The sequence below is a fragment of the Chenopodium quinoa genome, unplaced genomic scaffold (genome assembly GCF_001683475.1).
Source record: "Chenopodium quinoa cultivar QQ74 unplaced genomic scaffold, ASM168347v1, whole genome shotgun sequence".
NCBI classification, from domain to species: Eukaryota; Viridiplantae; Streptophyta; class Magnoliopsida; order Caryophyllales; family Amaranthaceae; genus Chenopodium; species Chenopodium quinoa.
The window spans coordinates 246040-269948 of NW_018745650.1; the positions used below are offsets into that span (position 1 = coordinate 246040).

The following is a 23909-nucleotide window of genomic DNA, read 5'->3' on the forward strand; positions in this document are numbered from 1 at the left end:
GTGATGTGCTGAGCGTAGCATGCTAGCACCAAGCGTCAGCCCAGCCCTTGATGCTGCTGGTGCATGTGTGGCGTAGGCTGTTGGCGAGCTTGTGCTGCTGCTGGGCAGCGAGGCAGCAAGCCCCAGCCAGCCAGCCCACTGCTACCTAGCAGCCATGGTGAGTAATGCACCATGCTTGGGTGGGGCTACGTTGCTTAATTTTATGAGCTATGTAACCGTTTTAAATAATTTATGTAATTATTTTAACGAGGTTGGACCTCGGTTTTTCCGGCTTTTGCAAAATTTTGATTTTTGACAAATTATGGGTTAAGCCAACTAAATTAATCGGATTAATTAAGTATGGATGCAGAATTTAGTGGGAGCTTAGTTGATTACTGGAGCAATTTGCTTTTAGAAATAATGGATTAAACAACTTTGACTAGGTTTAATCAAGCGCCTTAATCGGATTAACCACCTAAGTTAGTTACTAGTTTTGTGTGTTTAATTATGTATTTCGTAAAATGCAGGGGCCATTCACAAATAGTGAATGAGTGAATGAAAGATTGTTTTCAAAACAGGTTATCAAAAAAGGCAACTAGTATTTTTGTACTTTAGATTAATCTTAGTCATACTAGCTAGTATTTTATTTTGGCAAAGATGTCTCAAGATGGCGTTTCGATGAAGACGAGCCAAGATGAAGACACATGGAAATTGAAGATTTCAAGGGTCATGCTAGTTGCCAAATGCATCAATTTATGCTTTATATATTATTGTTATGTTAGATGCATGTCTAGGATTTCATATGTTGCGACGATTAGTTAAGTTTACTTAAATCAACCAACATAGAAACCCAAGGTCCCTTAATAATATTGAGTTAAAATTTGTCGTTCCAAGAACAACACTTACCGAACTAATGCGCGTATGTGATGGGCTACGCCAAAGCGAGGCATCACTACTTCCCTAGGAACGTAAGGTATACAAGGTATACAAGTTATCTTGGTTAAGCTCAACGATATCAGTAAGGAGTCCTTAGATGTCGTGGCAAAAGAAATACAATGTCAAGAATGCATTAGATGCGATATTTTATCAAACCGTGAGTAGCTTAAAGATATTAGCAATTGGATTGCTTACCTTAAGATATTTAATGATTAAGACAAGCCAAAGCATGCTTAACCATTTCTTGATCTTCGGGATCTCGGAATCATTTTATTCTCTCCTAAAAGGCACATTTGTTAATGCGTGGATAAAATGCTCAATAAGATTGAAAACATGCATGAACGCCTTAAATTTCAACTTATTGATTTATGAATGGTTTTTCATTTCAAATTCTTTCAATTGTACAACAATGTCTGCAAGTAACTCAAACAACAACCATGTGTGCCCGGAACTCCCCGAAAAGTAAGCTATCAAGCTTAACTTAACAAACCTTGAAGAATGGGAAGAGGAACTCAGGAAAACTCTCCAGAGTTGTTCCAAGGAGTATGTTCTGGATACTTCCCTCCCAACCCTCTGTAACAAGAAACACTTGAGTGACGAAACTTATTCTGCATGGTCCAATGATTGCAAATTAGTGTCACAACTCATGGCTAACTCCATCCCGGAAGAATGGAAAGAAAAACTCCCATTCTCTTTTCCGGACTTATTCCTTAGAGGACTAAGGGATGTTGTCGGTGTGAGATTCTCTAAGAGTTTCAACGACAACAATGATGGACTCTTGTTTGAGGTGACTAGGTCACTTACATACATGAATGTGAAGTCATCAGATCAAGGTTGTCTTGCTAAAGAGAGGTACCATCTTTGGTCTACGGTCTGCAACACCAAGCTGAGACCGGGTATGCCCCTCCGACCCCATGTGGCAAGAATGAATAGGCTCTTCAAGCACATGGAACTCCTCGGAATTCCATTAGAAGATGGAATGGCTGGTCATATTATGCTCACTTCACTCCACTCAGGATATGATGCACTAAGGGCATATATTGCTGAAAGAAAGGAGACACATTCTTTGAAGAGTGTGGTGGAGATACTTCACCGAGCCAACTCATTTGGGGCAACCAAAAGACCATCAAGGAGGAGGGATTTCAAGGTCAAGGCAAAGATGCGTTGCTTCTATTATGGTGGGAAAGGCCACTACAAGAGAGAATGCAAGCTCTTTTGGGAAGAGGAGGAGAGGAATAGAGCATCCGCCTCAGGTATCTTCCTTAACACTTGTGAATTAAGCTTATCATAGGTATTAGATACTAAGTATGACTCACTTTATGTTGCCTTTTCAGGGACCAAGTGAGAAGCTTATCAAGTGTTGGTGCAATGATAAGTAGACGACGAAGATGGGGTTTTAGTCGTGCTTGCATGCACTATTTTGTCTATGACATGTAATTAAACTAATCCTAGTTTTCATCATGCTTTTGAACATACTATGATCTATGGTGTTGGACACCTAGTTATTTTGCATGTAAGACTTTGACAATAGTTTTTTCGAAATTGTCTTGCAAATATATGTTCATTGAAATTTCATGTTTTACATATGTTTAGACAAAAGTTGATACCCCTAACTAAGACCACTAAGAATTCAACTTCGTTAAACAAACATTAGTAGATATGGCTATATCTACTTAATGTCGAATAAATCTGAATCTTTTGAGAAATTCAAAGAATTTCAGAAAGAAGTTGAAAATAAACTTGGCAAGAAAATTAAAGCACTTCGATCGGATCGAGGTGGCGAATATTTGAGCCATGAATTCGACGATCACTTGAAAGAAACCGCGACACTAACACTGAACCGAGTTGACACCTCCCGGAACTCCCCAATGGAACAGAGTGTCCGAACGGAGGAATCGAACCTCGTTAGACATGGTTTGATCAATGATGGGTCTTAGTGAACTTCCTATCTCTTTCTGGGGACATGCCCTACAAACCGCGACACTAACACTGAACCGAGCTCCGTCAAAAGTTGTTGAAAAGACTCCAAATGAATTATGGACTAAGAAACCTCCTAGGTTGTCTTTTCTCAAGATTTGGGGATGCGAAGCATATGTCAAACGATTAATTTCGGACAAACTTCACCCGAAATCGGACAAGTGTTTCTTTGTGGGAATATCCAAAAGAAACCAAAGGATATTACTTCTACAATAAATCCGAGAACAAAGTGTTTGTTGCTCGAGATGGTGTCTTTTTGGAAAAGGAACACCTTTCCAAAATGACAAGTGGGAGGAAAATCGAACTCGACGAAGTTCGAGAGGACGAGCAACAATGTCAACCTGACAAAACTGACAATCTAAGTGCTTTGGAAGCAGCTGAGAAGATTGGTCAGAATCAAACAGACAATGTAAATGCTCAACCTATTACCCTTCGTAGGTCACAGCGACAAAGATCTCAACCAGACAGATACCTTGGTATTGTCTTAACCGATGATCAATACATCCTAGTTATGGATGGAGATGAGCCAGCGACATACAAGCAAGCTATGACGAGCCCCGACTCTGCTAAATGGCAAGAGGCCCTGAAATCCGAGATGGACTCCATGTCTGAAAATCAAGTCTAGGACTTGGTGAATTTGCCCGAGGGTTACACACCCATTGGTTGCAAATGGGTCTTCAAATTGAAGACAGACAAGGATGGAAATGTATCGATATACAAGGCTAGACTGGTGGAAAAAGGTTATAGACAAGTCCACGGGATTGACTATGATGAAACCTTTTCACCGGTTGCAATGCTAAAGTCTGTCCGGATTATTCTAGCGATTGTTGTATATTACGATTATGAAATATGGCAGATGGATATGTCAAAACCGCCTTCCTAAAGTGAATTATTGAAGAAACTGTGTATATGACACAACTAGAAGGTTTTGTCGATCCGAGCAACGCTGGAAAGGTTTGCAAGCTTAAGAAGTCCATTTATGGACTAAAGCAAGCCAGCAGGAGCTGGAATCTGCGATTTGATGAAGCCATCAGCAAGTTTGGTTTTATCAAGAATCCAGATGAATCTTGTGTATACAAGAAGGTCAGTGGGAGTGACATCGCAATCCTAGTCCTATATGTCGATGACATACTACTCATTGGAAACAGCACAAAATTACTGGAGTCCGTAAAGGGCTGGTTGGGAACAAGGATAAATTCCTGGTTTATGGTGGCCATAAAGACCTGGTTGTTGAAGGTTACACCGACGCTAGCTTCCAGATTGACAGAGAAGACTTCAAGCCACAGTCAGGATACATATTCTGTCTGAATGGGGGAGCGTTTAGCTGGAAGAGTGCTAAGCAAAGCACAACTACAGAATCTACAACTGAAGTCGAATACTTGGTTGCTTCAGAAGCTGCTAAGGAGGTTGTTTGGATTCGTAAGTTCATTGGTGAACTTGGTGTTGTACCCTCCATCAAGGGTCCGATAGATCTCTACTGTGACAACAATGGAGCTATCGCTCAGAGAGCCAAGAGAGCACCAGAAGGTCAAACATGTCCAAAGGCGATTTCACATGATAAGGGAATGGAAATCCGAAAGTGAAATCAGAATTTGCAAGATCGGCACGGATGATAATGTGGCTGATCCTTTGACTAAACCTTTGCCTCAAGTGAAACACAATAAGCACATTGAGGCAATGGGAATCAAGCACATCGGAGACTGGCTTTGAAATTCCGTGTACATGTGTTTTAATTAAACTGTTGTTTTAATGGAAGACACTGTATTGAAACCATTCATTTATGGAGTAATTAATTTTTATGCAAAATTATCATTCACTCCATTGCTATTTAATTGTGGTTTAGAATTAAATAATGAGTCCATTCGATTTATTGAAATATTTAAAACAGGGAATCAAGACCATGTCTTGGATAAAGAAACACCTGTTAAGTGAACATTGAATATTGAAATCGAAAATTATCCCTAATCGAGGTCATCTAAATGATGGACGTTTGATGACCACCAGAGATTAGTGTGTAGTATGATTTACAGCACCATTTCTTGTGCTGCAAGGACATGATGGTCATAAACCATTTGCACTGGATTGACCTATGAGAGTACTTTAAGAGATTCAAAATTGTCATAAGTACATTTCTCATTATAGTTATCGGAACTCGTTTCCTCGACCATGAGTATTGTGAAGTTTTCTTGTTTGAGTACTAGTCTCTTAGATGTTGCCTAACGTCTACCGTAACTGGGGATCATAACGGGAACACTCAGGAGATTAGGTCCTCTTAGTAAGAGAAACTTACAATGCAAGACTGGGAATGTCACCCTATGAACAATATGGAACATGTCTTTGTTGTTTACAAGGCCGCTCGAAGAGTGAGACTATGAAAATGCATGGCCGTGCTCAGATGGATTTTAGAAATCATCTGCTTATTGACAGTCGAACTCGGAGATCGAGAAACACTTCTGAACGTAATAGGGATGTCAATAAATCTTACCTTATAGTTCACGAAGAGACATTAAGCGACATAGGAAATGGGCTATACACTGTATGCACACTTGTCCGGAAGGACAAGTGGGAGATTGAAAGGAATGGTGTCCTTCCAACAAGTGTATTATTCTAATAGAGGGTTCAGAATTATTACAGAGCTAATTCTTCAGTAAGGTCAAGTGATTAGAATGCCTAGGTGGAGGCCTCTTCCGATCGGTAATATTAAGGTATAATTAATATTACAGCTTAATCTTAACTGAACCCTTCGGGTCGAACCTAATCGGACAACCGATCCGAGACGGCGAATTAATCTGAAGGATTTAATGAGTCGACGGAGTTTTACGAACATAGACGTCGAATATCGAGCATAGGGCGTCGAGGCCGAGCGTCGCAAAATCACAAGCAACAAGTACGAGCATAGCCGTAGCTAGGCTAGGCTAGCTCATGGCAAGCCTAGGCGCACCATGGTGTGCTAGGCGCGCCATGCGTGCTATGCGCACTAGGCTGCCCATCGCAGCACCACCTGCGTGTGTGCATGCCTTCGCATGGCACAGCAGCACAGCGTGCGTGCATGGGTGCCTAGGCACTATCGCAGCACCATCGCACCATCGCAGTGCTGGGCACTTGCGTATGTGCGTGTGCGTGTACGCGTCAATGGTACACTTGTGATCGTGTAACCCGGCGTCCAACGCCATAGTTGAGCGAAGCACGCGTCAAAGGTATAATCTTTTATCCTTTATTGTGCTTTTAATTATGTTTTTCTTGTTAATTGCATTTATTATGGGGGCGGGTCTTGGCGGGTTTCTTTCCGCGTAGTGTGGGTCACTACGAAACCCTATAGAATGAGTCAAGAATACCTTCATGAAGAAGTTTCTTGATGCGTTTGATGTTAATGTGGCCAAGACGACAATGCCACAAGTAGGTTTGATTCGACTCAATGGTCTAAGCTCTTTTTGCGGTATCATTAACATTTGTCTAATCATATGTAAAATATGCGATTTTCATAGAACGTATAAGCAAGACATTCGAAAAACAACCATTGTTATAGACTTGTGATCGTTTAACCCGGCGTCCAACGCCATAGATCAAAATATGTTTAAAGGCATGATAAAAAAGAATTAATTTAATTAAAAGCCAAAGACAAATAATGTGCCTACAAACACGACGGAAGGACCATCTTCACTGTCCGCTCGTAGTTGCACATCCACTTGTGAAGCCCTTCTCACTTGGTCCATGAAAATGGGAACATAAAGTGAGTCAAACATGGTATCCAATACCTATGAATAGATTTATACACAAGTGTTAATATAGATACCTGAGGTAGACGAAACATTCCTCTCCTCCTCATCCCTTTGGAAGATCTTGCATTCCCTCTCGTAGTGGCCTTGCTCACCACAATAGAAGCATCGCATCTTCGCTTTGTTCTTGAACTCCTTCTTTTCTCTCAAGGGCCTTTTGGTTTCTCCATAGGAGGTGGCTCGGTGAAGCAGCTGCACCACAACTCTTAAAGAGTGTGTCTCCTTTCCCGCAGCTATAGGCGCCCTAAGTGAATCATAGCCCGAGTGGAGTGAAGCAATCAAGATATGACCCGCCATCTAAGCCCCATGTGCTTGAAGAGCCTATTCATTCTAAGCACATGAGGTCGAAGGGGCATACCGGGTCTCAAATTGGTATTGCAGACCGTTGACCAAAGCTGGTACCTCTCCTTAGCAAGGCAACCTTTTTCCGGTGGCTTTATCTTCATGTTCGAGAGTAACCTAGTCAAATCAAACACAAGTCCGTCGTAGTTGCCATTAAGACTCTTGGTGACTCTCACATTGACAACGTCCTCAACTGCTTTGAGGAACATGTCCAAAAAATAGAAGGAAAGATTTTCTTTCCATTTTTGCGGGATGGAATTGGCTATTAGTCGTGAGACTTTCTTGCAATTCGAAGACCAAGTATCATTAGTTTCATCACTCATCACTAGACGAAAAAGGTAAAAAGGCACCGGTTCAAACCCCCCCTTTGGCTCCGGTTTTGAACCGTTGGGGATTTGAGGGATGCCAAATCCATGAAAATTTGGCACCGGTAAAGCATTTAACACCGGTTAACCGGTGCCAACTACCATGGCGCGATTTTTTTTTTTTTATATTCAATACTATTGGCACCGGTTCAAATCATGAACCGGTGCGAAAAACCCCACTATAGGCACCGGTTTTTTCTTTGAACCTGCAAAAAGTCTCAAAAAAAATTTTAAAAAAACTTTTGGCACCGGTTCTGGTCCAAACCGGTGCCAAAAATACCCCAAAAAAATAAAAAATAAATTTTTTTTTTTTGCATTTTTTTCACTTAAATTGTACTAAATACTTATATATAATCATAATGGTAATCAATTAATATTAAACTTCAACAAAAGGAGAATACTGAAATTTATAAAAGATGAAGGAGCCAGTCTAAGCACTAATATTCCAGACATCACCAATTAGCCATAATTGACACATTAAACAATATTAATTAATATATATATATAAAACAAGAAATTATCTATACACTTGTATAGCTGTATGAATAAAGGTATAAGAATCAAGATGTGAGTATAGACCTCTACGATTCCAGTATCTTGTAGCCTTAGACTGGAATGCTCGTCAGAGAAAGGCATCAACAATTTTGAGCTTTTGGTGGAAGGCAGAGAAATAATCAATCTAATTGTATCAGCTTTAACATCAGTCAAGGTCTGCAGTTCCTCCCCCAACTCCTTGAGAGAGGCCTCTGAATTTATTTTTACCTCAAAAGTTCTTTCCCCTAAATATGAAAGGAACAGTAATAACATTTTGATGCTGCACCATAGTTTTCTGTAAGGAGATGGAATAGTAAGTCAGTGAACAAAGCTTCCTTGACAGACACTTGATCAAGAAAAAAATAAAAGTAGTTAGCACTAAGAATACTTTGAAGTGCATGTATTATAAACCAGCAAGCAGTCCTAATTTTCAGACAGCCAACACGTTGCGCTGAATGATATTTGGTTTCTTTCAATACAAAATCAAGAAAACATGATCCATTTAACACCAATGTCGATATATCCCCATCTATAATGGAACAAGGACAACAAATTAACCAGTTCTTAATATATCAACAACAAAGCCTGGAGTTAATCGATTCCATCAATATAAAGCAAACTTCCCATCAATTTAAACCTCATTTTCCATCATGTCCCTGGTTTTCTTTTTACATGCTATGTGTACTTAATGAGGGGTACGAGATAGAAATTAACCACACTGACAAATCTGTCATTCACTCATTAGGCATGACTGCAAGGGCTTTGACTCCGAGATGTGCCATCTAATAGTTGGTATCTTCTGGTTGCAAGCTAATTTAGATCATAAATGGCAGTACATAAAATTACATAAACCCAATAACTTGTGGCTAGAATTGATGCAACTGCCACAGTTCTCCTCTATATTCCTGCAGTCCAGCATGTAAGGCAAACGAGTTTTCAATATTTGCACCAAGCACATGGAGGAAACACCAAGAGTTCAAGACAAATAAATGCAATTGGTCTACTTATCAGGTGCAATTGATCGTTTCAACCGCTCTTGTCAGTGCATTCTTTACAGGAACTGAAAGCTTACTAGCATTCTAACAGGACTGTAACAGCCTAACATTATGCTATGTACAAGTAAAGAATGGGAAAACGGCATCACAAATTCACAGAGGAAAAGGGATCGGCAAAGTGCTGAAGAATGGGAAATGGTAATTGCTTATTAACACGAATACATAATTCATAGCTACAGAGAAGTGCTGAAGGATTCAAAAGTTGAAAGAGATTTTGAAGAAACTCAAAACAGATCATCTAGTTTTACTTTCTAAAGAGAGATCTTAAAATTGTGTAGACAACTGTGTGTTTAAGTATAGATCCTTGTCAGCAACCAAAGAATAAGAGCTCTAATCCTAGTCAACAAGTCATAGAGCTCTCGATGTAAAACAACATCTAGTGCATAGAAAGGAGAAAGTATGTAGCAATACATTAATGAATCAAATATGAACAGAAAGGAAGGAAACTGAATAACCAAAAAACCAATGGCATTTGGTGCACCAACGAAAAACAAGGTACACATGAAAACTTGTTAGAAATTACATGAGAGAAATGTCATAGGCCTTTATAGCAAGAAGATAGTTATAGTTTTCCGTCATATCAACAAGTAGTTGTTATAAAAGATAAAGGCGGAGTTTATAGACGCTTTATCAGTTGCAGACCTAGGCCCCATAATGCAACTTTTTTAAGAGTGATACATTGAGACAGGTACAGAAAGTCTCAGTTGAACTATTCAAGACAGACAGACAGATTTAATATCCCTCTATTGGCAGTTTATAGTTGCTTTATCAGTACTAACCTCATCATAAAACAGAATAGGTTCTTTCGAAGCCAGAGCTACTATATCAATTTTCTCCTCACAGTCTTCCCAACAAACACTGGAACCACACCTTTTCACTATTTGTGTCAACCTTTTCACTTCCACAATAAGGAGTTGTGAATGTGTAGTCATAGTCCAATATCACCTGTTGAAATGGTTGGCTGCAAGCATATGAGAAATTCCATGCAACTGGATTAGACTTCACTTTAACATTTGGCAATATGAAGCCAATCAAATGTACTTTATGCAAGAAAAGTCATTACAAACAAAACAGAATCAGGCTCAGGTTGCCCATGAAATTAGATCCTGTAAAACAAATCCAAAGTTACAAGGAAATTACAGTATATATTTATATACACAACTTCCAGCTATACTACAAAAGGTTACTTTCACCTAGCTCAAAATATCATCTCAGGAAAGTGAGTTGTCTTTAGTTTTTCTTCCCAACTGCAATTACAAAATATAGTACTTAAAATAGGGCAAGGAAACAAAATTCATGTAGCGCTAAGGTAGTACGAAGTAATTAAGATCTGAAGAAAGGATTAGTTGCAAGTTGAGTATACACACATGCTGACATGCATAGAAAAGGTTAAGGGACTGGCACACCAGATTATTACCAGAGCACAATGGGTAAATAAGGTGACATACCTCTTGACAAGGTCTCTTGGAAGAGCTTGATCATTGAAAACCCAGTCTTTGTACAGTTTGGATGACTACACCGCAGAATACTGTCTGAGAAAATCCAAAGCAAGGTACAGAGTGAATACTGCAGATAGAAAACATTAATCATATCTGATAAACAAAAGACTGAAAAAAGATTAAAATCTCTTTTTGTTCCATTTCAAATGTCAGAAAATAATAGAGAAACTCAAAGAGAAGGAAATAAAAAAACAAATCCACAAATACTTTATACTCCACACTAGAAGGAGCAGACTAAGAAATTTGTTGCAATGCGGCTAGCACTAGAAGGGCAGGTGTTATGGAATATGGGTATTTGTCCTGAGGGAGTTGTATATACTACTGTAGACGGTTCTTCAAGAATGTATGCTACATTTGTCAAAAAACAACAACATAGGGCATATATTTGTAAGGAATGAGCATTAAACAGATCGATGCACATCATGCTATATTGCTGTGGTTCTGGATGTACTCAGGTCACTGTTCTGAAGGTTCAATCTATCTGAAGGTTCTGTTCTAGTTTCTATCATGCTATATTGCTGTGGTTCTGGATGTACTCAGGTCACTGTTCTGCTGCTCATTGGATAATTCTATGTGGCAAACCTATATTAAAAATGTCAATGTGTTTATGCTTTGCAGTACTATTTTTTGTGATAAGTTTATCAGTGTTAATTCTCACCTTAATGTCTTATCATGGGAAGCAAGAACAAAGTCTTGTCTAAATGCTCTGTTTTTTAAAAAGAATATTCACAACTATGTCAACAAACTCTTGTTTCAAAAAATTACTATACCTGTTTTTTATCGAAATTAGCTTTTCAGAGTTAAACCTCTCTTCCAATTCTCTCTCAACCTAACACGCTCATAGTCATTAAAGGTGCCTCTTCACTCTCTTTTTGCCTCAAACCTAATTTTAATGAACCTCGATTTTTGGTAATGCTGTGTAAATTCTTACACATGGTGTGATTATTGATAAGTAGCAATTTAATAGACATTGATGAAGTGCATATTAAGAAAGTTGATATATATCTAAAAAAGGATTTGATGGGGCATGACATCAGCCCAAAATTAGTACATGTACATCTAATAACCCTCAGGCTCTCACATAATACACAAGTAAGCAAGCTAAGAATAACAATAAACTCAGACCACCAAGTAAAAATGGGCTAATAAAAGAAGATGGAGCAACATCATAGGAAGTGGGATGCATTGTAGGCAGGTTTTGAATGATGGATGAGTTATTAGAATGATGACTGAATAACTCCAGAATGGACATTGGTGTCTCTTTTCTGGATTTTGAAAAAAAAGTGGAAAGCTCCAGAATAGCAGTATTAGTACATGTGGAAAGAAACTTGATAAATTGTTTAGTGTATAAAGACTATACAATGGCAATTGAATGAGTAATACAAGAAACAAGCTAAGAACAGTAGTCCAGGAGTTTGAAACATGAAAGAAACGCGAAGCAAAATCGAAAGTGAAAGGAAACAAAGACAAAAAAAAAAGAAAAGAGAGAAGAGGACATACGGGAGACATCAAGAGGTCATCCTTGAAATGGTTGTATTGAGACCTCTTGTTGGCTAATTCAGAGGGCCACATTGCTCGATCACTGGGCAAATACCCCAGCAGAAGCTGCCAATTGCAATTGAAATTTATATTTTTAGGTATTTCAATTCCGATTAAGTAAGTAATCAACTCAAAGTATGAAATGAATAGAAAGTGAGACAGAAACCTTCCAGACAGTAGAGCGGATGGCAGGAGCATCAGGAAAACCCATGGATGCTAACCTCCTGATTTCTCTGATGTTGATGACCTTCTTCGACAGCTTTACAAATTCAACAAATTAGGTTAGGTTAGGAGTTTTTGGTGATGAATTGAATTGAAAAAGAATGAAGAGAGAGAGGAACCTCAAGTGAGAGCTGAGCATGGCGAGAGATCTCCTCGGGGGTAGGAGAAGGAGAAGGAGAAGGAGAAGCAGAGGAAGTGGAAGTGCCATTGGAGTCCGGCGGCGGAGGAGGTGGCGATGGAGGTCGAACCGGATACCCATAACTACAATCAACCAAACCCCTAATTTCAAAACTAAAATAACAAAAACTCAACCAAATTGGGAAAGGTAGAAGGAGAAAGGAGAAGATAGAGTGTGGTGGCGGTGGAAAGGGGTGCGTAGTACTGGAAGTAGTGGAGTCAAGAGGGAAAGGTAGAAGGAGAAAGGGAAGCAAGTTACAGAGGAAAAGGAATTGAAAAAGAAAGACGAAAGTTACGTGAATAACCTAACCCGGGTTTTTTTTCTCAAATATGGCACCGGTTTGAACCGGTGCTAATTAACATAGTTGGCACCGGTTTAAGGCGAACCGGTGCTAACTCTCTGCCATACTTATTAATTTTTTTTTTAAATAAATTGGCACCGATTTGAACCGGTGCTAATTAAATGATTGGCACCGATTTTGGTTGGAACCGGTGCCAACTCTGAATTTTTCAATCCCGCCCATTTCTTTTGGCACTGGTTTTTAAGAACCGGTGCTAAAGGGGGGGGTGCCTATTTCATTTTTTCTACTAGTGCATGATTCCCTTCCCATTCCTTGAAGTTGACCAAGTTAATGCTAAAACCCAACTTGTGGGGGAGTTCCGGACACATAGAGTTGTTGTTTGAGTTATTTGCAGACATGTTTCTACAATTGAAAGAATTTGAAATGAAAAACCATTCACAAACCAATAAGTTTTAAATTTAAAGCATACATGAAAATTTTCAATCTTATTGAGCGTTTTATCCACGCATTAATATTAGTCCCTTTTAGGCGAGAATAAAACGATTCCAAGATCCCAAAAATAAAAAAGTGATTAAGCATGCTTTAGCTTGTCATAACACTTAATATTTTAAGGTAAGCAATCCAATTGCTAATAGCTCTAAGCTACTCTTGGTTCGATAAAAGGTCGCATCTAATACTTCCATGACATTTTATCTCTATTTCCACGATATCTAAGGACTCCTTATTGATATCATTGACCTTAACCAAGACCAACTTGTATACCTAGTATACCTTACGTTCCTACGGAAGTAGTGATGCCTCGCTTTGGCGTAGTAAAAGAAATGGTGTCCTTCCAACAAGTGCATTATTTTGATAGAGGGTTCAGAATTATTAGAAAGCTAATTGTTCAGTAACGTCAAATGATCATAATGCTAGGTGGAGGCCGCTTCCAATCATTAATGTTAATGTACATTTAATATTACTGCTTAATCTTGACTGAACCCTTCGGGTTGAACCTAATCGAACAATCGATCCGAGACGACGAATCAATCCGAAGGATTAGATGAGTCATCAGAGTATTACGAACAAAGACGTCAGATATCGGGCTTAGAGTGTCGAGACCGAGCGTCGCAAATTCAACAAGCGATAAGTTTGAGCTTGGCCGTAGCTGCGCATTGGCTTAGCCATGTGAGTGTTAGGCTAGCTCAAGCTAGCATGCGCATCGCAATGCTAGTTGCAAGCCTGGCATGCATTGCGTGCTAGGCCAAGCGTGCTTGCATGGCTAGCATTGCTGGCTCAAGCATGCTAGCGTGCTAGCGTGCTGGGTCATGCACCTAGACGCAAGCCTAACACGCATCGCAACATGCTTGGGCCTCGCACATCACAACACGCAGCATCGCAAGCCATGCGTGCGTGTGTGTGGTTGTGCGTGCCAGCAAAGCCCGCAAGCATCGCAGGCATGAAGCCTTACGTACTTGCTAGCATGCTAGGCCTAGCACCAAGCGCATTGTTAGCCAAGCACCCATCGCAAGGCTAGGCCTTGCTAGCATGCTAGGCGCTCAGCACATTGTAGCCTCGCACCAAGCAGTGCACTCGCACAGCACACGCATTGCAACAACGTGCTGTGTATGCGTGTGTGTTGCTCAGCGTGCTTGCTAGCGAGCAGCACCATGCACCTCGCCACTCGCATAGCAAGCAACACCCAGCAGCATTATGCACAACATCCCAACGATGCATGCGTTGGCTGGCTATGCGGCTGCGTGTGTGCGTGGGCAAGCTGGCCAGCAGTCTAGCCTTGGTGCTAGGCGCTAGCTGGCTGCCAGCCTGCCACGTGGCTTGGTCAGCCGGTCAAGGGGAAGGGACCAAGGGTTGGTGGTTGGCATGGGGAGCAAGGTGACTTGATCCCCCCTTGGGTGGTCCACACCTTCTCTCTTCCTCCTTATGCCACTTGTAGCTTGTTGATTGATTTTGCATTTCTATTTTGTTTTTATTAAAATAAAATAGGGAAAATGCAAATCTCCCTCATTGATTGAGAATGGGAAATCAAGGTACATTTTACCTATAAATACCCATGATTTGGGATTTGGGATGAACACTTGAGTGGAACTAAAAAGGCATCTCCTTAGAAAAGTGTGAAAACCTTAAGTTCGTAATACTCTAGTTTTTATTGGTCAAGTCCCGACTAACCTTCGGGACTAAGACTGTTCGGGTCGGGTCCGTTGGAGACCGTCGCGCTTGCGAGGTTTAGCTTCTCAAGTAAGAGCTCGAGTTCGAGCGAAGCACGCTTCAAGGGTAATAATGTCTTTTCTCTTTCTCTTGTTTATTGTTTAATTTTGTGTTTGCATGCTTAGTTTCCTTAATTAGTGGGCGCGTCTTGTGCGGGTTTTTCTTCCGCGTAGAGTCGGACTCTACGAAACCCAACAATGGTATCAGAGCTGCGCTGAATTTAATTTTTGTAACTAATAATTAATTAAGGTGATTTAAAATGTATTTAAATTTCTTGTTGTGCTTTCTAATTAGATTAGAAGCTCGTTTTAATTAGTTTTAATCCCGTATTTTTACTAATTTTTGCCGACGAACCCAGATTTCGATTAAAAAATAGTTATTTTTGGGTGGAATCGATGTTCTAAATCGTTTTTGACCCTTTTAGGATTGTCCAGAAGCCAAAATCCACCGATAAACATGTTTTTGAGGGGTTTTCGTTTTTGACGAAAAATTTTAAATTTAACCTTGATTAATTATTGCATGTTGAAGGTAGATTAAATGTATGGTTGCATCCCTAATCTACTACAATTATAAACCTCATTAAGCATGTTTAGGAAGTCATAATTGGTGCTTAATTTGGTGTGTTCATTTTTCACATAAACTTGAATTTTTTACATTTTTTGCAAATAAATTGCTTCAAGCACTAGACGAATAAGGTAAAAAGGCACCGGTTCAAACCCCCCCTAAGGCACCGGTTTTCAACCATTGGGGATTTGAGGGATGCCAAATCCCTAAAAATTTGGCACCGGTTCAAAACCGGTGCCAACTAAAGGCTTTGGCACCGGTTAACCGGTGCTAACTACAGGCTATGGCACCGGTTAACCGGTGCCAACCACAAAGGCGCAAATTTTTATTTTTTATTTTTCAACACTATTGGCACCGATTTTTAGCAAGAACCGGTGCCTTAAACTGGTTTTTTTTTTTTCGGCAATAAAATATAATGATATTAATACTAATAAATATAATAATAATGAGATCCTGCATTAATTCTAACATTAGGATATTATATTAATTATTATTATTATTATTACAATAATATTAATAATAATATTAATTATTATTATTATTATTATAATATAAATAATAATTATTATTATTATTATAATATTAATAATAATAATTGAAATAATTACAATACAAATATTGATAATAATCCCAAAATATAATACTAATTAGAAAAAAGTGTCATAATTACAAACAATATTAATCAGAAATGTAGTACACAAGTTCAAAGCGAAATGAAATTTACAAATTAATTGTGATGAAGGACGCCAACATGTCTCGAACTTCATTGAGTCCTTCGCTCGTTAACGGACGTCCCGTTTTCCCCTTGAAAAACTTGGAATAAACAAAACGTAAGTTAGGAGTGAATTACTTAGGTTATGTATGCATGTAAAAATACATTTACAAGTAAGGCCTATTTGACTACTATGATGCCTATTTCCTACATTTCTTATCAAGTGAACTCATACTTACTCATAACATGTCATTATCACTTATTTATAGGTGGATAAGGCTTGAAATTACAAGAAAATAGCAATTTATGGATTTTAGGACGCATTTTCAACCAAAATGGCTCGAGTAAGGCTTATTTGACTACTATGATGCCTATTTCCTACATTTCTTATCAAGTGAACTCATATTTACTCATAACATGTCATTATCACTTATTTATAGGTGTCTAAGGCATGAAATTACAAGAAAATAGCAATGTAAGAGTTTTAGGACGCATTTTCAACCAAAATGGCCCAAGTAAGGCCTATTTGACTACTATGATGCCTATTTCCTACATTTCTTGTCAAGTGAACTCATACTTACTCATAACATGTCTTTATCACTTATTTATAGGTGGCTAAGGCATGAAATTACAAGAAAATAGCTATGTAAGGGTTTTAGGACGCATTTTCAACCAAAATGGCCCACGTAAGGCCTATTTGACTGCTATGATGCCTATTTCCTACATTTCTTATCAAGTGAACTCATACTTACTTATCAAATGTCATTATCACTTATTTATAGGTGGCTAAGGCTTGAAATTACAAGAAAATAGCAATTTATGGATTTTAGGACGCATTTTCAACCAAAATGGCCCGAGTAAGGCCTATTTGACTACTATGATGCCTATTTCCTACATTTCTTATCAAGTGAATTCATACTTACTCATAACATGTCATTATCACTTATTTATAGGTGGCTAAGTCATGAAATTACAAGAAAATAGCAATGTAAGAGTTTTAGGACGCATTTTCAACCAAAATGGCCCAAGTAAGGCCTATTTGACTACTATGATGATGCCTATTTCCTACATTTCTTGTCAAGTGAACTCATAATTACTCATAACATGTGTTTATCACTTATTTATAGGTGGCTAAGGCATTAAATTACAAGAAAATAGCTATGTAAGGGTTTTAAGATGCATTTTCAACCAAAATGGCCCACGTAAGGCCTATTTGATTGCTATGATGCCTATTTCCTACATTTCTGGCTAAGGCTTAAAATTACAAGATATAGTCAATGGCATACCTCTTCAAGCTGTAGTGTGTCTGTACAATGACTTACTATTTCATACATGAATCTCATCACGTATACGCCACAATCAACTCCGTTATCTTGTTGTGCGCACTAGCATAAGAACAAAGTACATGAATCAAACATGCATATATAGAAAATTAGTAACATTTTACGCATTGTTTATTACGAAAATCACAATATCATGTGGCATTACCATCGGTGATTTCCATGTGGGACCTCGAGGAGCTCGACAATTTATCTTCTTCATAACACTATATAGAAAAGTAAGTTCAAATTTTATTAGTATTATTAATAAATGAGTTAGGTAATGATAATCCACAACAGGAATTGAAGCTATATTTACTTTTGCAGTATGGAATTCACGAGGCGCTTTCTTGGATAAGGTAACCGAGTAGAATCAAAAAGGAAGATTGTGTTACTGGAAACACAAATCACCAGCAGGGTCCAATGCAAACTACGTACATACATTCACAAGAGACAAACAAATCAATAATTAGCCATTTTCAACATATAAACTGGGGAAACAAATGAATTTGACATAATTAGACGTACTCCTCATAATATGGGGCGAATATAAACTTGTCTTCTGCACGCACTGATTCCTTGATACTCCGTTCAACATAGTATAACACGTCGCGTCAGCGTGGTTGCCTAAGATTCTAGCAGTGGAGATCTGCTCAGGGCATAACCACCCAATTCGACACGGAGAATCAATCTCACATAAGTGCTCCTGGAGTGCTCTGCATGCATGATAATAGAATGTTAATGGAAAACTAAATGACAATCACCACTAAACTAAATAACATAATTTGAGTATTAGTTGAATTAACTGATGCATATTTGAATGAGGGAAATGTTAAGCATTGCACCACTTAGAAATTCCGTCACATCTTCTTGATTGAGCCATGCAATTGCATCATCATCATTGCGGAACATTTACTTAGGTAGTGGAACTTGAATGGGGGTGTCACTAGGCAACACACAAACACGGTTGTGTAGATAAGTAAACTCCTTAGAGAGCGATTGAAGCACCGTGTCTGCAACTAGTGGAGTAGCTTGCATAGCTGAACCTCACGAAGAGCTCTTGTTCGACGCTTTTCCACTCACTGACCCATGTTCACTCCGCTTCTTTGCCATCATTCGATCAATGCTTTTTGGCCCCTCCACCCTCTTCTTTGGAGTTTGGCTTTTCCCCGATGGCTAATAAGACAAATCACACAAATGGTTAGAAAAGAATTTCATCCAACTTTTGGGATGAAAATCGGGTATAGAGTTGAGTGTGAACTCTAAATCTTAATTACCTGGTTCATCAACCGTATCCAAGCACATGGCCATTGAACAAAACTACCTTTTGCTGCCCAATGTGTAGTAAACTCATCCTGCTCTACGGGCACAGGTATTAGGATGTCCTCGAACCCGGCAACCACAGAATTGATCCCGACCGAATAATGTTGTGGCCTAAGTGGTCGCAAATGGACCGTACCTTGTTCGGCCGGTTGTGCACTACCATATTCAACCACATTCAAAGCACCACTGTGTGATTCGCCCGGGTGAAGAAGTTCACAGCGGGTCTCTTCCTACACAAAAAAAGTCAAACCAAAAAAGTAAAGGAAAAAAAAGGGAAAACTGCAAAACAGAAGCAGCAGCACAGAAACTGCTCACTGCGCTGCTGTTCTGCTGACTGCACTGCCCTGTTGTTCTGCTTTTCTGCCTGCATGCTGCTGTTCTGCCTGCATACTGCTGCTATTCTGCCTGAGCGCTGCTGCAGTTCTGCCTGGCTGCTGCTGTTTTGCCAGCATGCTGATATGCAGGCTGCTGCTGCTATGCTGTCTGCTGCTGTCTGCTATGCTGTATGCCTAGCAACATATCAGAAACAACAACACAGAACAAGAACAACAACACAACAACAAAAACAACAACACAAACAGCAAGAACAGTCCCAACCGGGGACTATTCGAGATTTTCTCCTAATGAGAAAGCCTTGAACGGGTATCTAGGCATATGATGATGCAAGAATTTCATATATTTATTGTTGTATTTAGTTTTTCATTATATAATACACAAGTCTAATAGCTAGCGTGAAAAAACTTTTATTAAAACAATAATAAAGAGAAAGAAATATTTATAGCTTAGAGAAGTTTATAATTCATACCAATACAATGGATGTATTCTTTATAACTTCCCACTTGAGCTAAATATGTAGTCTTCAAGCTAAACTTGAACTTCAATTCACATATGAATCTATAAAAACGCAAAAAGAAAAAACAAAACAAAAAACAAAAGTTAGTAAGTATGTATGAGAAATGGATAATAAATACAAATAGGGGCATATGATGAAGGAATGAGAGAGAAAATGGTTGTATTTTACACTTTAATCTTTCAAATTACTTAATTCATATGAAAAACCCAAACGCAAAAAATAATGTGGGACGGAGGAAGTATGACTAATCAGACCATTTTCCATGTCCTTTAGACCCTTAAATTCAATACTCACACGGTCACACCATAAATATATTTCTAAGAATTCACTAGGGTTTAACTTCAATAGCAACAGCAAACAACGCATCAATGGTTATGTACTCAATACACATAGATGAGATTATATATTCAATTAAAATAAACAGTCTCAAATTGGTGCATAACGAGTGGAATAGTGGATCAAAAGAGGTGAAACTCTATTATTACCTATTATTTCTCAAGTCCTAAAAGGAATCACACTTCTAATTTATGATGTCCAAAGAGTGTTGTTTACTTTCCCAAAAAGCATCCATTTGCCATGTTTCTGGTACAATGGTACTACCTTTTCCTAGTATGACTAGCAAATCAAATCCTTTAAAAAAATTTCCTTCACTATTATTTCAACACAATGTCCACATTCTAAATGATGGCATAATTCCAAATAAAAGAAAGCTTTTGACATTCTTAAATATCCAAGGTCTTCATGAACAAAAATACAAACAAGCCACCACAGATTTTCCAAGTTGAAATGTACCTGAAGTTGGCGCCTTAGACCAACCGTGACAAGAAGCTAGGTCGTTGTGGAGGGGGAGAAATGCACGTCTATTGACAAACCCTAGATTACAATAAAATTATAATTACTAAATTGAAAACCAAATCCTCAAAAAACTCAAGAGTACGAAGGAATTCATCGATGGAGTAAGTAAAACCTAAGCTAGCTACTTACCTTGAAGCTGCTTCAATGGTGAAGAGATGGGTATGGAGTACGAATTGAACGTCCGGTAACTGCTTCAATGGAGGTGAGAAAGCTCGCACAACCCTTCAATGGAGGTGAGAAAGCTCGCACAACCCTTCAGTGGAGATGAAGGGAGAAGAGAAGAGGGAAAATTGCGTGGGAATTGAAGACAAAACGAAGGAATGAGGAAGAAAGACGTTTTTGAACCTAGCTATAGCAAACCCGCGTTTTTTTCTTCAAAAATGGGACTGGTTTAAACTGGTGCTAATTCCCTTAATTGGCACCGGTTTAAAGAGAACCGGTGCCAACTCCTTCCCAAACGTTGTTCTTTTTTTTTCATAAGTTGGCACCGGTTTGAACCGGTGCTAATTAAATGCTTGGCACCGGCGTGGTTAGATACGGTGCCAACTCTTAATTTTCAAGTCCTGCCCATTTATTTTGGCACCGGTTTTCAAGAACTGGTGCTATAGGGGGGGTGCCTATTTAGTTTTTTCTACTAGTGAAGTGTGAATGTTTATGGTGAATTGTAATTTTGAAGTCCCTATTATTTCAAAGAACCAATCTTTAATTGTTTATTTGGCTGGAACTTTGAATGCTAAATTCCATGTTGAACTAATTTTGGATTTAATCATTTTTTTTGGTCCTAAAAGTTCAAAACTTGTTATTGAAATTTAATTAATCTTCATGTTGGAAGACGTCATTTTTCAATTTTACACAAGTTATTGTTGGAAATTTTTCATTGGAGGGTTTAATTTTCCAACCCCCTTAATTTTTTCAAATCTCATTGTTAATTTATAGTTGATTATATTATTATGAGTGTAACCCTTCAATTTTGTAGCATCAAGATATATAGACTTAAATTATTTTAAAGAATGGTTCTTGAATAATTTAGGCTTGTGCACTATTAAAATTGAATTTAATTAAGTTGAACTTATTTTAATTTTCATTTTTCTCTAAATTGATCCTAAAATAAATTTAAAATTAATTTTATACCACACATATATCAGGATTAAAATCTCGAAATAATACCACACAAATCGAGGTAAAATCTTCCAAACGCCACCAAGGCTAGCCGGGCTGCTCACGCAACCCACATGTGGGTGCCTAGTGCGCATGGTGGTGGTCCCACCTCGCCTTGGTGCTGCTGTGTGGCGAGCTGGGTATGTGCATTGAGTGTGTGTGCTGCTGTGTGGTGCGTGGCTTGCTAGGCATAGCTCGCAAGTGTTGTTGGGCATCAAGGCAGCGAGCCACAGCAGGCCCAACCACACACTGCTAGCGCCATCACGCATGTTGCGATCCTGCTAGTGCTAGTAGGCGTAGCATAGCTTGCTAGGCAGACATCCTTGCTCCCAAGCACGCACAAGAGCAGCCTTGATGCCTAGTATGCCTAGCCCCATGGCTAGGATGCTAGGCACTTGGTTTAGAGTGGGCTGAATTTTATGCCACGTGGGCTATGTGTTCTGCAAAATTTTTCCGTTTTAATTATTTTACTCAATTTTTTTTTAACGAGGCTAGGCCTCGATCCCTCCGACATTTGCAAAATTATTTTTGACAAAGTTTGGGTTAACCGGCTTCATTTATTGGATTAATTAAGTTGGATGCAGAATTTTGTGGAGGCTTTGTTAATTGCATGAACTAATTGCGTCTTAATCACATAAAATGTTAAACAAATTTGACTAGTTTTAATTAAGCGCATTAATTGGATTAACCACCTAAGTTAGTTACTAGTTTGCGCGCGTTGTGCATTGTTACTTGTTTTTGTTGTAAAATGCATGGGCCATTCACATATAGTGAATGGATGAATGGAATATATATTGTTTCACAATTTTCGTGAAAATGGCAACTAGTGGGGCCTGATTAGGATAGTAAATACGGACTGTGATCCGTTATGTATTTTTGTAAATCTAAATACGGTCTGCGTACCGTTGTGTATTTTTGTACCTTCATATTTAGATTAATCCTAGTCGTTGTAGTGAGTAATTACATTTTGGCGGGGATGTCTCAAGACGACGTTTCTATGAAGACGAGCCAAGATGGTGCATCAAAGACCCTTGAAGATTTGAAGATATCAAGGGGTCATGCTAGTTGCCAATTGCATCTTATTTCATGTTTTCTATATATAATTATACTTATATATATATGTGATTCATATGTTAGATGCATTTTAGGATTTCAAATGTTGCGATGATTAATTAAGTTCACTTAAATCAACCAACATAGAAACCCTAGGTCCCTATAATATTGAGCCAAATATGCCATTCCAAGAGCGACACTTACCAAACTAATGCGCGTGGTGACGGGCTACGCCAAAGCAAGGCATCACCGCTTCCCTAGGAACGTAAGGTATACTAGGTATACAAGTCGTCTTGGTTAACCTCAACGATATCAGTAAGGAGTTTATAAATGTCGTGGCAATGGAGATAAAATGTCAAGGAAGCATGAGATGCGACGTTTTATCTGAAAGGAATGGTGTCCTTCCAACAAGTGTATTCTTCTGATAGAGGGTTAAGAATTATTACAGAGTTAATTCTTAAGTAAGATCAAGTGATCGGAATGCCCAGGTGGAGGCCGCTTTCGATCAGTAATATCGAGGTACAATTGATATTACAGCTTAATCTTAACTGAACCCTTCGGGTCAAACCCAATCGAATCACCGATCCGAGACGACGAATTAATCTGAAATGATTTAATGAGTCGACAGAGTTTTACGAATACAAACGTCGGATATCGAGCATAGGACGTCGAGGCCAAGCATTGCAAAATCACAAGCGACAAGTACGAGCGTAGCCGTAGCACCACAATGGTCTGACCATGTGGATGCTAGGCTAGTTCGAGCTAGCATGCACCCAGCATGGCTAGGCGCAAGCCTAAGCACACTAGGTGTGCTAGGCGCACCATCGCTGACCTATCGCAAGCATTTGGCGCACCAGGAGCACCTGGCAGCCTATCGCAAGCACTAGGCGCACCAAGAGCACCTGACAGCCTATCGCAAGCACCAGGCGGACCATCGCTAGCACCAAGTACTAGCATGGGTGCTTGCCTAGCATTGGCGCAGCATGCATGCTGGCTTGCATGCTAGCCTTCGCATGGAATCACCAAGCAACGCACCATGCATTTACGAGGGCCTGGGCGCCAGCACATTGATAGGCCACGCACAACAGCCCAACATCGCTACGCACCCAACATGCTAGGGGATATGTGGGTGTGCGTGAGATGCTAGTGCATGTGCGTGTGCAA

General features: G+C 39.2%; 1 protein-coding gene across 3 annotated transcripts; it reads right to left on the reverse strand.

Annotated features, from left to right (window-relative positions):
* Positions 1-7862: 7862 nt before the first annotated feature.
* On the reverse strand, positions 7863-12925 carry LOC110716946 (TBC1 domain family member 13-like). Of its 3 annotated transcripts, none has more exons than XR_002510632.1 (6): positions 12344-12925; positions 12169-12261; positions 11964-12068; positions 10413-10496; positions 9744-10211; positions 7863-8204 (listed from the first exon to the last, which is right to left on the reverse strand). XR_002510632.1 is itself a non-coding variant. In XM_021895596.1 (6 exons), exons 2-5 carry the CDS (start codon positions 12211-12213, stop codon positions 10195-10197), a joined length of 285 nt encoding a protein of 94 aa, XP_021751288.1. In that variant the 5' UTR covers positions 12214-12261; positions 12344-12924; the 3' UTR covers positions 7863-8204; positions 9744-10194. The 3 variants fall into 3 exon arrangements, 2 of the variants coding, with proteins under 2 accessions (XP_021751288.1, XP_021751287.1); XM_021895596.1 differs by having other exon boundaries at positions 10413-10530; positions 12344-12924; XM_021895595.1 differs by having other exon boundaries at positions 9744-9925; positions 10413-10530; positions 12344-12923.
* Positions 12926-23909: the final 10984 nt, after the last annotated feature.